Source organism: Cajanus cajan, chromosome 7 (genome assembly GCF_000230855.2).
Source record: "Cajanus cajan strain Asha chromosome 7, NIPB_CcT2T_4, whole genome shotgun sequence".
Lineage (NCBI taxonomy): Eukaryota > Viridiplantae > Streptophyta > Magnoliopsida > Fabales > Fabaceae > Cajanus > Cajanus cajan.
The window spans coordinates 10,118,587-10,131,989 of record NC_138523.1 but is presented as its reverse complement, the minus strand read 5'-3'; the positions used below and the strand labels follow the sequence as shown (position 1 = coordinate 10,131,989).

Below are 13,403 nucleotides of genomic sequence, written 5' to 3'. Positions count from 1 at the left end.
GCCAACTTCAGGTCGTCGACCTCTCTTCGGTGGGTGTCGGCGGCCTTCTTCAGATCGTCAGCCAAAGCTGTCACCTTGGCATTTGTAGCCAATGCTTCTCTCACCGTGGCCTCGGCCTCCTTGAGTCGGCCGTGGAGCCTCGACTCGGAGACGACATGCCTCATCATAACATGCTTAGCCACCAGGGAGGTCCGAGCATCCAGCTCACAGAACAGCTTATACTCGGCCTCCGTCGTCATGCTTTCCAGGTATTGCAACCCTCCCTCGGTTGTGAGGTCTAGGCTGACCAAGTTCTCGGTCTGCACCTCCGGAACAAGGAAGTTTGACCCGGCGACGACGACCGGAATGGCGAAGGCACCGCAGCCGGACTGCTCCAAAGACAATTGCTTCGCCCGCTTTGAAGAGGAGCTCGGACGTTCTGGCTCTATATTTTGCTCGGCCGCTCGCACCCGAGAGGTGCTACCCTTCTTCTTCGACTCACCTATGGGGATTAATACGTGAGCAGGCTGATCCCTTTGCATCATGAGGGCCGACCTCGCCGGCGACACTTGTCCACTGGCCTTCGCTTCTTTCGCCCTCTTGGCGAGCATGGCGGTCACATCTAGCTTGCCTCCGGCCATTAATCCTACAAAAACAAATTTTAACATCAATTCAACACACTGTTAAACTACCGAAGCCTAAAGCACATACCTAGCAAAGCCATCTCAAAATGAGATGTTTTTAAAATGTCTAAAAGGCCTCGGACAGGCAAGAGGAATGGGATGATCTTAAAGACCTTTTTCATATATTTTGTACATAGTTCCTTTGTATAGGTTATTTTTGCCTATGTATTTGTGAGGCACTTTACTTGCTTTTTCCTAGTGTTTGTATATTGTTTTTAAGGTAGGCTACTTGGAGAGTTTAGCTCCATTTAACCTCCTTAGTTGATACATTCATTTTGTATTTTTTTCAGTAGGGAAAAAAGGGTGGCATTTAGCAATGCTTGAGGGTGTGACCAGTAATTGGGTCAGAACTGGGCCTAGGCAAAATTTTGCATATTGGACTCATTTTGCTCCTAATTTTTCATAGATTTGATTTAGCTAGGTCTCATCATCATATGATGAACCTAACTAAACCAAATCAAGGATTTTTGAATTAATTCATGGAGCAAAAAGGACCCAAGGCCGCCTAGCCTTCTTCCTTTGTTCATGGCCGAAATTGCTTGTCTCCTCTTCAAGGTTTGAAGCTTGCCTTGCAAGCTTCTAAACCTTAGTAGGTTAAGCCTACCTTACCATGGTTCTTAAGTGAACCATGGTCAATGTTAGCTTCTCCTACAAGCTTGCTAAACCGTGGGAAGTTAAGCTTACCTTACCATGGTTCCTAGTGAACCATGGTTAAGGTTAGCTTCTCCTAGAAGCTACCTCTACCCTATATATTTGTAATTACCTCTCTTGTACTCACTTTTGACAAAATTGAGAAATAAACTTCAGATTTCTCTCATCAAGAGTCTCTCAAAACCGTGGAGAATTTCTTCTCTAAGGTTTCACCAAAGGTTTCAAACCTTGCCTAGGTTCCTTAAGCTTCTACAACAAGCTAAGGAGAACCGAATCTCTTCAAGGCTTCTACTCCATGAAGAACACTTCGTGGAGCTTCTATGTGTCTTTGAAGGTGTCAACTCAAGAGCATTTTCGGTCCTAAGCATGGAATCATTGAAGGAACTTCAATCTCCTTCAACTAGTTCCATCACATCGCCTCGTAACGCGTCGGACGCTTCGTCCAGTAAAAGGGGAACAAGGGGATGCCTTCTCGATCATAAAAACAATCCTTCATATCCGACCCCCATCGAACCCTAAAGAAGCCACTCTTAAAACCTTTATAAGAAGAGGTAAAGGCCCGAAGGAACCCATGCTTCGACTCTCGAGCCAATGACACCCATTTCACAGGCTTGCTCGGGCGACAAGTATAACAGTAAAGGAAAGCTAGGGGTCGGGGAGTGAGACCCAAGCTTAGGCATAGATTCCGAAACGCCTGCATCGCGGCCCAAGCATTCGGATGCAACTGAGTCGGGGCCACGTTGAGCACTCGGAGTACCCCCATTTGAAAATCATCAAAGGGAAGCTGAATGCCGAGGTCTTGAAACCAACACATATAAGCGTAAAAGTAGTCGTCTTCGTCGGGCCCCGGCTCCAAAAAAATGAAGTCAGTGTCCGGCCCGTCGTCCACGCACGCCTCGGCAAGTAGTGGAAATTGATCCTCCCCACTCCCGAAGTAATTTTCCAAAGACACGAATGTATCCAATAGTCCTTGGTCGGACAGCTTAGAGAAGTAGATGCCAACTTCTCTGTCGACCCATTCATACCCCGACATCTCCACCGTGCCGTAGTCGATCTTTGCCTTGGGCTGAGTACTCGAGCCGACGACGCCTTTGCCTCGTATATCACCAACAAACTCCAACTCATCCTCTTTGCCCTCGGCCTGAACCACCTCGATATTTATTTTCGACTGACCGATTCGACCTAAGCTTCTCGCATCTACCTCGGTGGCCTGCGCCAAAGCCACAGCCAAAGACGTCGGGGCCATTACTTCGACCACATCATCCCCACTATCCTCCTGTTTGGGGTGATCGGAAGGGAAAACCACTTCACATTGTAGTGAAGGCAACCTAGATATCTCGCTTGAACCCAACCCCTCCTTGTCTGACTCAGCGCCCGACGCGTCCGACGACGTCCAACTCCTAACCGAGCAATAGTCCTTCTCCATTTATTACTAAAAATAAATAATACAAAAATTACCTTGATCGGTATGCTCGAAATTCTTTAATTTCGAGAGAGCTCAGAGAAATTACGGCAAGTAAATTCTCTCACACCCACCCCCCTATTTATAGGCAAGGTAAATGGGGGAGGTGAAGAGACGTGCCCGGGTCACGACCGTTCGATCTGTCTCATCCAACGGTCCAAATTTAATAACCGTTGCACTTGTAACCGCTAGGGCCAGCGTGGCAGGTCCCACTCACCTTAGACCTCGGGGAAGGTATCGTTCATCCAACGTCTCGGCCTCGGCCCAACCCGACCAAGACCCTGGCATGAAATCCAAACATTAAAGGTCTCGGTATATATCCCACCAATTACCGAGGTCTCATCACTGACACCCAATACTCAAGGTCTCGGTGTAAACCCCTACTTTTACCGAGGCCTCGGCGTTGACCCCCAACAATCAAGGTCTCGGTATATATCCCACCAATTACCGAGGCCTCGGCGCTTATCCACCAATACTCAAGGTCTCGGTATATACCCTACCAAATACTGAGGCCTTGGCGCTTATCCACCAATACTCAAGGTCTCGGTATATACCCTACCAAATACCGAGGCCTCGGCGCTTATCCACCAATACTTAAGGTCTCGGTATATATCCCACCGATTACCGAGGCCTCGGCGCTTATTCACCAATGCTCAAGGTCTCGGCATAGCCCCCCAATCAACGCCTCGACTGACCACGCCTACAATCGTCGAGCCCTCGACGATGGTCCCCAACACTCAAGGCCTCGGGATAAACCCCTCCGGTCAACATCCCGGCTTAAAACCCCGCCTAGTGGTCAGATACATCTGCCCCACCGGGGTCTCAGTAGAGACCTCATTAGTCGGTACCTCATACCATCAAAGACTCAATACCCATCCCTCCGAGTCAAAGCACAGTATCTAATACTCTTAAACTGTCTTCGTCTTTGACATCCTCAACGCTGTGGGGGTTGTATACCGTATGGGCCCGAGGCTGACCCGACCAAATCGACCGTGTTGGTTCGATGCCGAAATCGACCCGACCGAAAACCCGAATCCAAAAATAATCGAACCTTATACCCGAGCAAACCGATCCCTCACGAAATAGAAGGGGTCGGCTTGCTCGGTCCATCCACGGGACTCCACCAGTATGATTATGAAAGGATTAATTCGAGTAATGAGCCGGATTAGCCCCCTAATTTTTCGGGGCCCAGTTCCTAATCACGGCCCAATAAGGAACACTATAAATAGACCCCCTTCGAGGTATGTAACTAACTTTCAACTACCGCATTTATTACGCCGAGCACTAACTTGAGCATCGGAGTGTCTTTGCAGGCACCCCCCACCTTGCTCCGGACTACTCGGATAAAGACGAGAAGATCGAGACCCGAGACGTCCTATCGCAGCTAGGATAATTGGAGTGTGTATCCTAACACAAGAACAATATATATCATTAATTATAGTAAAACTAAAAAACTTAAATAAAGAAAATAAAAAATTCTATTATTTTTTAATTAATAAAAAATATATAAAAAAAATTAATTTGACATTCCCAAATTTGTTATCCAAGTCTCGTCATCGGCGCAATCATCCACATGGTTAGAGGAATTAGACCAAGAAAAGAAAAATGGGGTTCACTCGATTTAAATATTGACATTAAATGACAAACAAATCTACATTGAAAGGGTTAAGGTAATAAGTTATTTCATTACTAACTTGGATTAATAGAAGTGATGAGAAACTCATTCTAGCTGTAAAAAGTAGAATTCTAATTTTTGTGAATGTAAAATATTTAAATTTAAAAAAAATGTTTATTTATTTAACTATAATATATCAATATTATTCTTCTTGTTTATCATTAAATTTTTATTAAAAAAGGTGAATATATGAAATGATGTTTATTTATTAAATTCTTTTTTATTTCCAACAACAAAAACACATTTTTATAATTTTTAATAAAGTAAAAGATGAAAAATAAAATTAATATTTTATAAAAATTATAAAATATCTTATAAAAAAGATCACCTATTTTTTCAAAATTATACTTATAATACTTATCGGGAGAATAATTGTTTGGATAATAAAAAAATATAATTATTTTTAATTATAAATTGTGTCTTTTTACAATTGTTTTCACTAATATAGTAATATATCGTTGATCTGAATAAAGTTTTTAAGTTAAGCACACTTTATCTTTTGTTTGGATGGGGGAAAAGAAATGAAAAAAAATAACTTGAGCACACTTTATCTCTTGGACCTTTTAGAGATTGAACTTTAGGAAGTGAACCCTGTGCACACATGAAGAGGCTCGAGTAAAAACAACGTCAAAGGTGACGATCTTAGCAGAAGAGCTATACTTGCCTGAGGGTACACTCGTAGTCTTCTTAGTGAGAAGGGTCGAACGGATGCTTCAAACGGACTCTTCAAAGGGGGGAGGTACCTGCAAAAGGCACTCCGACGCTCAAGTTAGGACAAGCACGATATTCTCGTGTAATTAATGAACAGTAACGTACCTCGTTACGTGTGACCTATTTATAATACCTGACATGGGCCTGAACGTGGTGGGCCTATTCTAATCTTTACCAAATTAGGTAATACGATGCTATTCAGCTAATCATGTCTTAATTATGCACTTGTCCTTGTTAACTGTGATTTGTACTATAACCCGTTTAACCTATCGGCACATTGCCGAGCCGACAGGCTAATGCTTGGAAGGTTGCATGTCTTCGGCTGTTGACCGGGCCGATAAATGTTTACTTGGTAATCCTATCGGATCGGCATTGGGCCGAGCCGATACGTAGTATGCAGGGATGCATCATGTTGTTTGCATCGGCCTTCAGCCGAGCCGACATGTGCCAATTGACTAATCTCGGCCTTCGGCTATAAGCCGAGCCGATGCTAACGTCAGCCTTGGGTATGGTCCAGTTCGCATGGGTGTCTGACGGAACGACACATGTTGGTCAACGTGACCGATAGGGTCCTCCCGGTACAAGAGCATTTCATCCTGTCCATTGAAATTGGCTTGCAAGACAGATAAGAGGTAAGTTTCTGACTTTCTAATTTTGGTGAATGTTTTTTTGGCTCATTATTTGAAATTTGTGATTATAAGGGAAATATGGAATCTATTGTCACTAAATATGTTATGTGTGGGTAAGGGTTCTTGGAGTTTTTCTTTTCTTTTCTTTAGGCATACACAATATTTTTTAAAATTGGGTCTAGACACTTATTTAAAATTCAATATTTTGTAATGACTCGTCATGATCTTTACATTTAATGTCAAATGACTCACAATGGAAAAAATAATTAATAACTTAAAATTATATATATACATATACGTCAATTATGTACTCTATATCATGCATATAAAGGTAAAACAATTTCATAAGTATGTGTAATATATATAGTAATTCAATAAAAGTAAACTATACAATTTTAAGTTGTCAGTCAAACAACTTCTATACAAAGTACTACAAAATAGTAACACTAAAACGATGTTCTCCCACCATCCGCCATAATGGTTTTCATAATATATAGAAATCCAAGGTCAACACAGGCAACACATATAAATACCTCATAACTCAACACATCAATATATTTCATTATAGATCAATATTGCCTATGAACAAAACAGTTTAAGCAACATATTATATGCACAACACAACAACTATATGTGTTGTTATGCATTTCAACTAGGTGATCTCATACAATACATGTGAGTAGTCTAAGTGGTTTGACCCCTATTGAACCAACAACACAGGAGACCTTTTCAATCCAACTAGGTCAACAACCAAATTTGGATATCAATCCATAACACATAATAGTTTCTTGGATGTCATCGCTTAAATAAGGAAGTCTAGTACTATTATCAGGGTAAAATAACTTGAGTATGAACCTACTATGACATTAGCTAGCTCAACTAACCCTCCTATGGAATTAGTCGACCGACTATCCTCCAAATACTACGCTTCTCTAATACTTAGTTAGGAATTAAGTTTTCGATTTCATACTTTACTCAATTGGTCGTTTTATACACATGTGTCTCAACCTTTCCCACATGGTACCAACTAGGGTCCTAAAGAAGACTCATCTATCCTCTTCAAGGGTTAACTTTCCGATAAAGGTTAACTTTCGATTTATACTTTACTCAATAAGGGTTTCATAAATTTTTTTATACAATATCCGCACAATGAGATATACTTTCAAAATAGTCTCTCCTTTAGTCTTAAGTTAATCAACACAATTTTCAAAACCATGCCTACATGCCAAAAACATTCCCAACATTTATCATCTAAGCAACACGAATTAAGGAGAAATCCATCAGCATACAAATTCAACAATCATCAAAGATCTCATCTAACTTCCCTTATCTCAAGATCAAATCAAAGATGAAGAAAAGGGGGAAAAAAGGAAGCAACTTCATACGAATTCACAACCACACAATTCAAGCTCCTACAAACTTGAATCCATAAACAACACAATTTACATGGGATTAGCGGAGAAGAATCACTCTATAAGAGAAGATTGAGAAAAATACGAGACTCATGGACCAAAACACTTTTTCTCAAGAATTCCTCTCTCTAAATTTTTGAAGAAATGAAATTATGAGACTCAATTCTAAATGAAAATCTTAAATGCCTCTCATCTAGGGTCAAACTGGGTTTCTACCCAAAGAAATCTCCAACTTAGACTAGGAAAGTCCAGTATTACTATAAGGAATAGAACAACTTGGATGTGGGTATAACATGATATTAGTATGCATCAACTAAGCTTATATGGAATTAACCTATTGACTACCCTCTAAATTCTATGCACTTTTCCAACAATTAGTTAAGGGCTTTATCCCTTGACTTGATACCATATTCAATTTGGTGACTTCTAAACCAGTATAGGAGATACAACACTCCATTTTAAGGGTCAACTATCTCAAGAAGGGTTTTCAACAATAGACTCTTAGAGCACCACAACATATAGTCACACAATGGGATATTTCAACTTTCAAAACAAACACTCTCTCCTCTAGTCCTAAGTTCACAACACATCTCAACAACATGTATCATACACTTCAAAACATAGCTCAACTTAAGAGAAGATCTCTACTTATTCAACACAATTTATACAACACTTGGAATATTATTCAATTCAACTTATGCAACTCAACATACTTAGCTTCAACATCCTACAATAGTATTTATCAATCATAAAAGATATAATATTATATAGCTCCATAGTTAGTCAACTTGCAACTTGCAACTTGATGGATAAAATCATAAACATCTTGTAAGTCCCTAAAATTTTAGCCAAATTAATTTGGACCAACCAATTTGACTTCAAAATGATTTTTTCCCTATTTTCACCCGACCACTAAAATAATTGACTTGAAATACCCTTCAGGTAAATCTATCCCAATTTTGTCTAGTCAAGGAAATTTGACCCATTCAAATTGGTTTTAGAATGGTCTCTACCCCAATTTTTTTGGCCATGAAAAATTGGCCTAGAGAAATTGTGTTGACCCTACATACAACTTCACCATTTTTGGATCTCATGCCTCATCAACTCATCCGCAAGTTTAAAAATTGAAATCCAAAACATGGAAATGATTCTAAACAACTTATATAACACAAATTCAACATTAGATTCAACATGCAACATAAATGCATCAAGAAATCATCAATTTTAGCTTTTGGTTCATCAACCCCAAAACCTCAACTTTACCATCTTCAACAACTACCTCAAAAACAATAAATTAAGCCACCAGTGGAAAAATCAACAACAAATGCAACATGCAAAAACTTCAAAGAATCAAACAACAAGCTTCCCTTAATTTAATTACTCTTGAAAGAAAAAAGAATGGAAGAAAATCTAAGAACTCTTGAACTCTCATATGATGGCTTCTCCCTCTAATTCTTAGCTTTTCATCTTTGAATCTCTACTCAACTAGTGTAACATTGCTTTAGGACACTTTTATGAAGTTAGAAGAAGAAAAGGACTCATTTGACTCCAAAACTTATCTCTCAAAAACCTCTCTAAAACTTAGAAATAAACTTATGAAGTTTAAGTTCTTAAATAATCTTGTGTACTTTCTCTTTGTTTTAGATTAACTTTGAGTTCAACACAAAATAACTAACTCTTAAGAATTCTTAAATCATTAGAGTTCAAAAAAAAAATTCACATCAACATATATCAATTAAATATTAAAATTTAAAATAAACATATAACTCACAACATAGTATTACAATATTTTTAAAGACCTATTTAAAAAAAATTATGAAAGCATTTTAAGATATTTTGTTCAACCTCTTGTTTTTATTTTATCTTTTATTTTTAAATTAAATTTAAATATTTTTTAAATAAATTATCAATAAATAAAAATAATCTTATTTGTCATAATATAAATTATTTATTATAGATATAAAATATAATTAAAATATTGATAAGATTTTGAAACATGAATGGATCATCTTGTAACAGGTATAGGAAAGAAAAGAAACTTGACCCTAACCGCGTAGAACCAAAGTTATCAAATAAAGAAGCGTGACCTTGACCGCAACCTTCGGGTAGAACCAAAACTATCAAGTTCTTATCCAAGAACAAAGGAAAAAGCTCTCACAAATGAGAAACTCAAAATATATTAATATTCAATCCACTTTGGATGCTTACAAGATGCTCCTATTTATAGGCTAAGATCAGCAACCTATCACTTACATGTAGTAAATTTCCACTAAGTTCCACTAGGCAATAAATTTCCACTGCATTTATTTTCCACTAAGTAGCCTAAAAGACATGGAAAACCATTTGCTTTATTTTAATAAAAATAAATAAAAAAATTACAATAAAATAAGAAAAAAAAGGCTTAAATAACTTTTAAGTCCAAAAGCTAAGTAAACCATCCAAATAATATTCAGCTCACTATAGCATCTTTAGTAGCTAGTGTTGGGCTGGTTGGACTCTTCAATATATTATTTTTAACTCTTTTTGGTCTTCTTTCTCTTATTGGGCCTTTCATAAATTGAAAGTCATATTTTAAAGAATTAGACCTTGGTAAGTGCCTATCAAATATTTAAAATTATTATTTTTAATTTTAATTATAATATAACTTATATATTTAAAAAATATTTATTTTTTTAAAATTTTAAATATATAAAATACATATTTATTTAGTGAATTGTAAAATTATAGTTATTTCTGTTCAGTTTTTTATTAATGTAAACAAGTTATATTTTCATCAATTCTTGTTGTGTTCATTTCCTCGTACCACTTTCATTGATTTTTCCCCACTTCTTTTTAGTTGAGGAGAAGATGTCTTCTTTTCATCATTTCTATCTCGATTTCATTTCTTCACACTTATTATTATTATTATTATTATTATTATTATTATTATTATTATTATTATTATTATTATTATTATCAAAGTATATAATTATATATTATTTGTGTCTTATATCTTTTAGTTAATCATTTTTAGCTTTATTTTAAACTAAATTTTAATAATTTTTAAATTAAATTATCAATAATTAAAACAATATTATATCATAACAAATTATTTATATAAATCTAAAATATAATTTATATAATACAAGATATTTAGACTAAATTACACTTTTAATTCTTTTATTTTTATCGATCAGTTTTGACTTCTTTATTTTAAAATATATAATAACATGGCATGTATGAATAAAAAAATTAAAAAATATCATATAAAAGATCTTTATTTGAATTTATTTTAAAGTGATTGGCATTTATTTTGTTAATAAAACTTATTTGAATAGTTTCTTTCTAGTTTTTTGATCTTCAAATGTCATTTTATTGTATGTTATACATATGCATAAATGTTAACTTCCTAATCAACTAATTTCAATTTGATTGAAAAATCAAATTTTTATATTTTTAAAACTAAGAAACTAGATGTCTCTATTTTAAAATAGATGGACTAAAATTACAAATTGATAAAATAGAGGAACTAAAAATACAATTTAGACAAATATTTATTCATCAAAAGTTTTCATTGTAATATAATTTATTTATTTAATATAAATTTAATTATATAAAATAAATATTTATCTGATTTATTGTAATGTTAAAATACTAATTCAAATAACCTAACATTAGAATATAGATTATTTATTATAAAATTAAAATATAATTTATACTTTGAAAACACTTATTCATTATGATATTAATTATATATTTAAAAATATTTATTTATTATAAATTAAATTTTATAAAATAAACATTAATTAAATTAAAATACTAGTTTTATAAACTAAAGAGAAAACAGTCAATGCATCTAATAAAAAAAAATCCCCAGATATTAAATATTTATTAATTCTTACAGAAACTATTTAAAAATTACACATTTATGAGCTGTGGTCGGTTAATTACTTAAAAATCACATGAAAATCCAAATTATGTAGAAGCTAGCGTGTTGGTTTCATTAGTGACTGAAATCTTGCAATAGGCCAAACCAAACACCCCATAATGACATTTGCCAACATCATAGAACATTCATTTGCGTTTTGACACGATGAAAAAAATGCTACCTTCTACTCCCAAATGGAATATTCTTCGAAGGGTGGGTCCAAAATTTGTACACATTAAACTGCCAATAATTCACATTCATACCATTTATAATAATTTACAAAACTATTTCGCCCTTTTCTTTCCATCACAGAACAAACCCATTTCTTGAATCTTGTAACTCTAACCAAACACACCTACATTCACGCAACTCCAAAACTAACCCTAAAATCAATAAATCAAAATTAAAAAATTAATAATAAAAAAAAAACTTCTATGGTTCGAAGCGTTATCATTGTTCGCTGAGAGACTCGTCGTTTTGATTATCCTCCGCCGCCGTGGGCTGCAAGAGCAGCGCCGTGAACGGCATGTGCCGGTACCCGTTCGCCGCCGCGAACTCCATCACCGGCGGCGGGCACAGGTCGAGGCGGCAGCTCGGCTGCGGCGGAGGCACGGCGAACATCCCATGGGCGGCGACAGCGGTGAGGGGGCACGCGACGGAGGGCTCGGCGGAGGGAGCGGAGGCGGCGACGGAGGAGACAGGGGCGGCGGGGACGGTGCCGGTGCCGGTGGCGGCAATGATGGAGGGCTCGGCGTGGCGGAGGAGCCACTCAATGGTCTCGCCGTCGGAACGGTGGCCGAGCTCGCGCGTGAGCTGGAATATGCGGGCGGCGCAGAGCGGCGGCATGCGGACGCGGCGGCCGCGGCCGTTGACCTTGGTGTGGCGGTCCTTGGAGGAGCGGGCGGCGGCGGAGGAAGGTCTCTTGGCGACGGCGGCGGAGGGTTTAGTGTCGGAGTGAGAAATGTTGTGTACGACAAGTTGTGATGAGGTCATGATGGTTTAGGGTTTGGAGAATTGGGGATTTAGGGTTTTGATTTGATTTGAGGTATTGAAATTGACCCCACTAAGGGAGAGAGAGTGAGGGGTTATATAGTAATAGTGATAGTGACTAGTGAGGTGAGTGGGCCTTCTCTTTTGAGTTTTCAAATCTCCATTCTCCTATGTCCCTCACACTACAACCCAAAATGGACCATTATACTCTTATTGTCTCCTCATAAATAATATACTGCAAGAAAAAAAAACACTCATTTATTATTATTATTTTTATCTTTAAAAATATAATTTTCTAATTTAATATTAAAAGATTTACGATACTCACGTACTACTGACTTAGATTTCTTGGTTTTTTTTTTTTTTTATTTATATTTCTAATAATATTTTATAACAAAACTTATTGTTGTATTACAGTTTTTTTTATAATAAAACTAACATCTTCCTATATTTTTTAACTTTTTTTTTATTAACAGTGTTTTGGTATAAAATTTATGATACTTCTATCTAAAGCATAAAAATGATATTCGGTAAAATTTTAATTTTCTCCATTTAGTTTTAACAAATGTTTTTAAATCCAAACCAATAATTAAATCAGTCGAGATATTAATTCAATTCAATTTGAACCATAATCAAACCACTATTAATGAAATAATAATAATATAATTATTATTAATATAAAAATAATATTAAATAAATATAATATTATAATTTTATAATACTAAAAATTAAAATACTACGTTATTTATAAGTATTTAAAATTTAGTCTATTCATAAAATTCTAAACTAAATATAACATAATATTTATATTTAAATTTTTATAAAATATAATAATGTTCAATAATAATAATAAGTTTACATCTAAACAAAAAGTATCAAATTAAAATAAAGTAAATTGTAAAAAAATATTAAAATTAAAAGTTAACATAAATGATTAGATTATATTTATAAGACAAGTATTAGAAATAAGTTATTCTAATTTATAAGTTTTTTTTAATTAAATATATGTTTTTAATATAAAAAAAATAAATTAAATTTTTAATTAACTGGTTCAAACCAATTTAACCAATTTTTTTTTATTGATTTTGGATTGGTTTTTCATCGGTTCACTACAAAACGATTTTTAGATTAACCGAACCGATTAAAGACTGATTTTCAATTGAACTAATTAGATCGGTCCGTTCAGTCTTTTTCAAAATCATTGTCTTAACATTATATAATAATAGAGTTATATCTTTTTTCTCCTATTAGTTTGAATGTGTCTTTGAATGTGATAATATTTGGTCAACCTCTTCCTCGTTTGA

The 13,403-nt window shown here is 35.7% G+C and overlaps 1 protein-coding gene across 1 annotated transcript; it reads right to left on the bottom strand.

The window, feature by feature from the left end:
* Positions 1 to 11,334: 11,334 nt before the first annotated feature.
* Positions 11,335 to 12,358, bottom strand: LOC109801347 (TCP family transcription factor). Its single transcript, XM_020362396.3, has one exon. It carries the CDS (start codon positions 12,100 to 12,102, stop codon positions 11,560 to 11,562), a length of 543 nt encoding a protein of 180 aa, XP_020217985.1. The 5' UTR covers positions 12,103 to 12,358; the 3' UTR covers positions 11,335 to 11,559.
* Between the last annotated feature and the right edge of the window lie 1,045 nt (positions 12,359 to 13,403).

What these genes read in the sequence shown, in the direction of transcription:
- LOC109801347 (XM_020362396.3), bottom strand. Translation starts at nt 12,102, where the DNA reads ATGACCTCATCACAACTTGTCGTACACAACATTTCTCACTCCGACACT.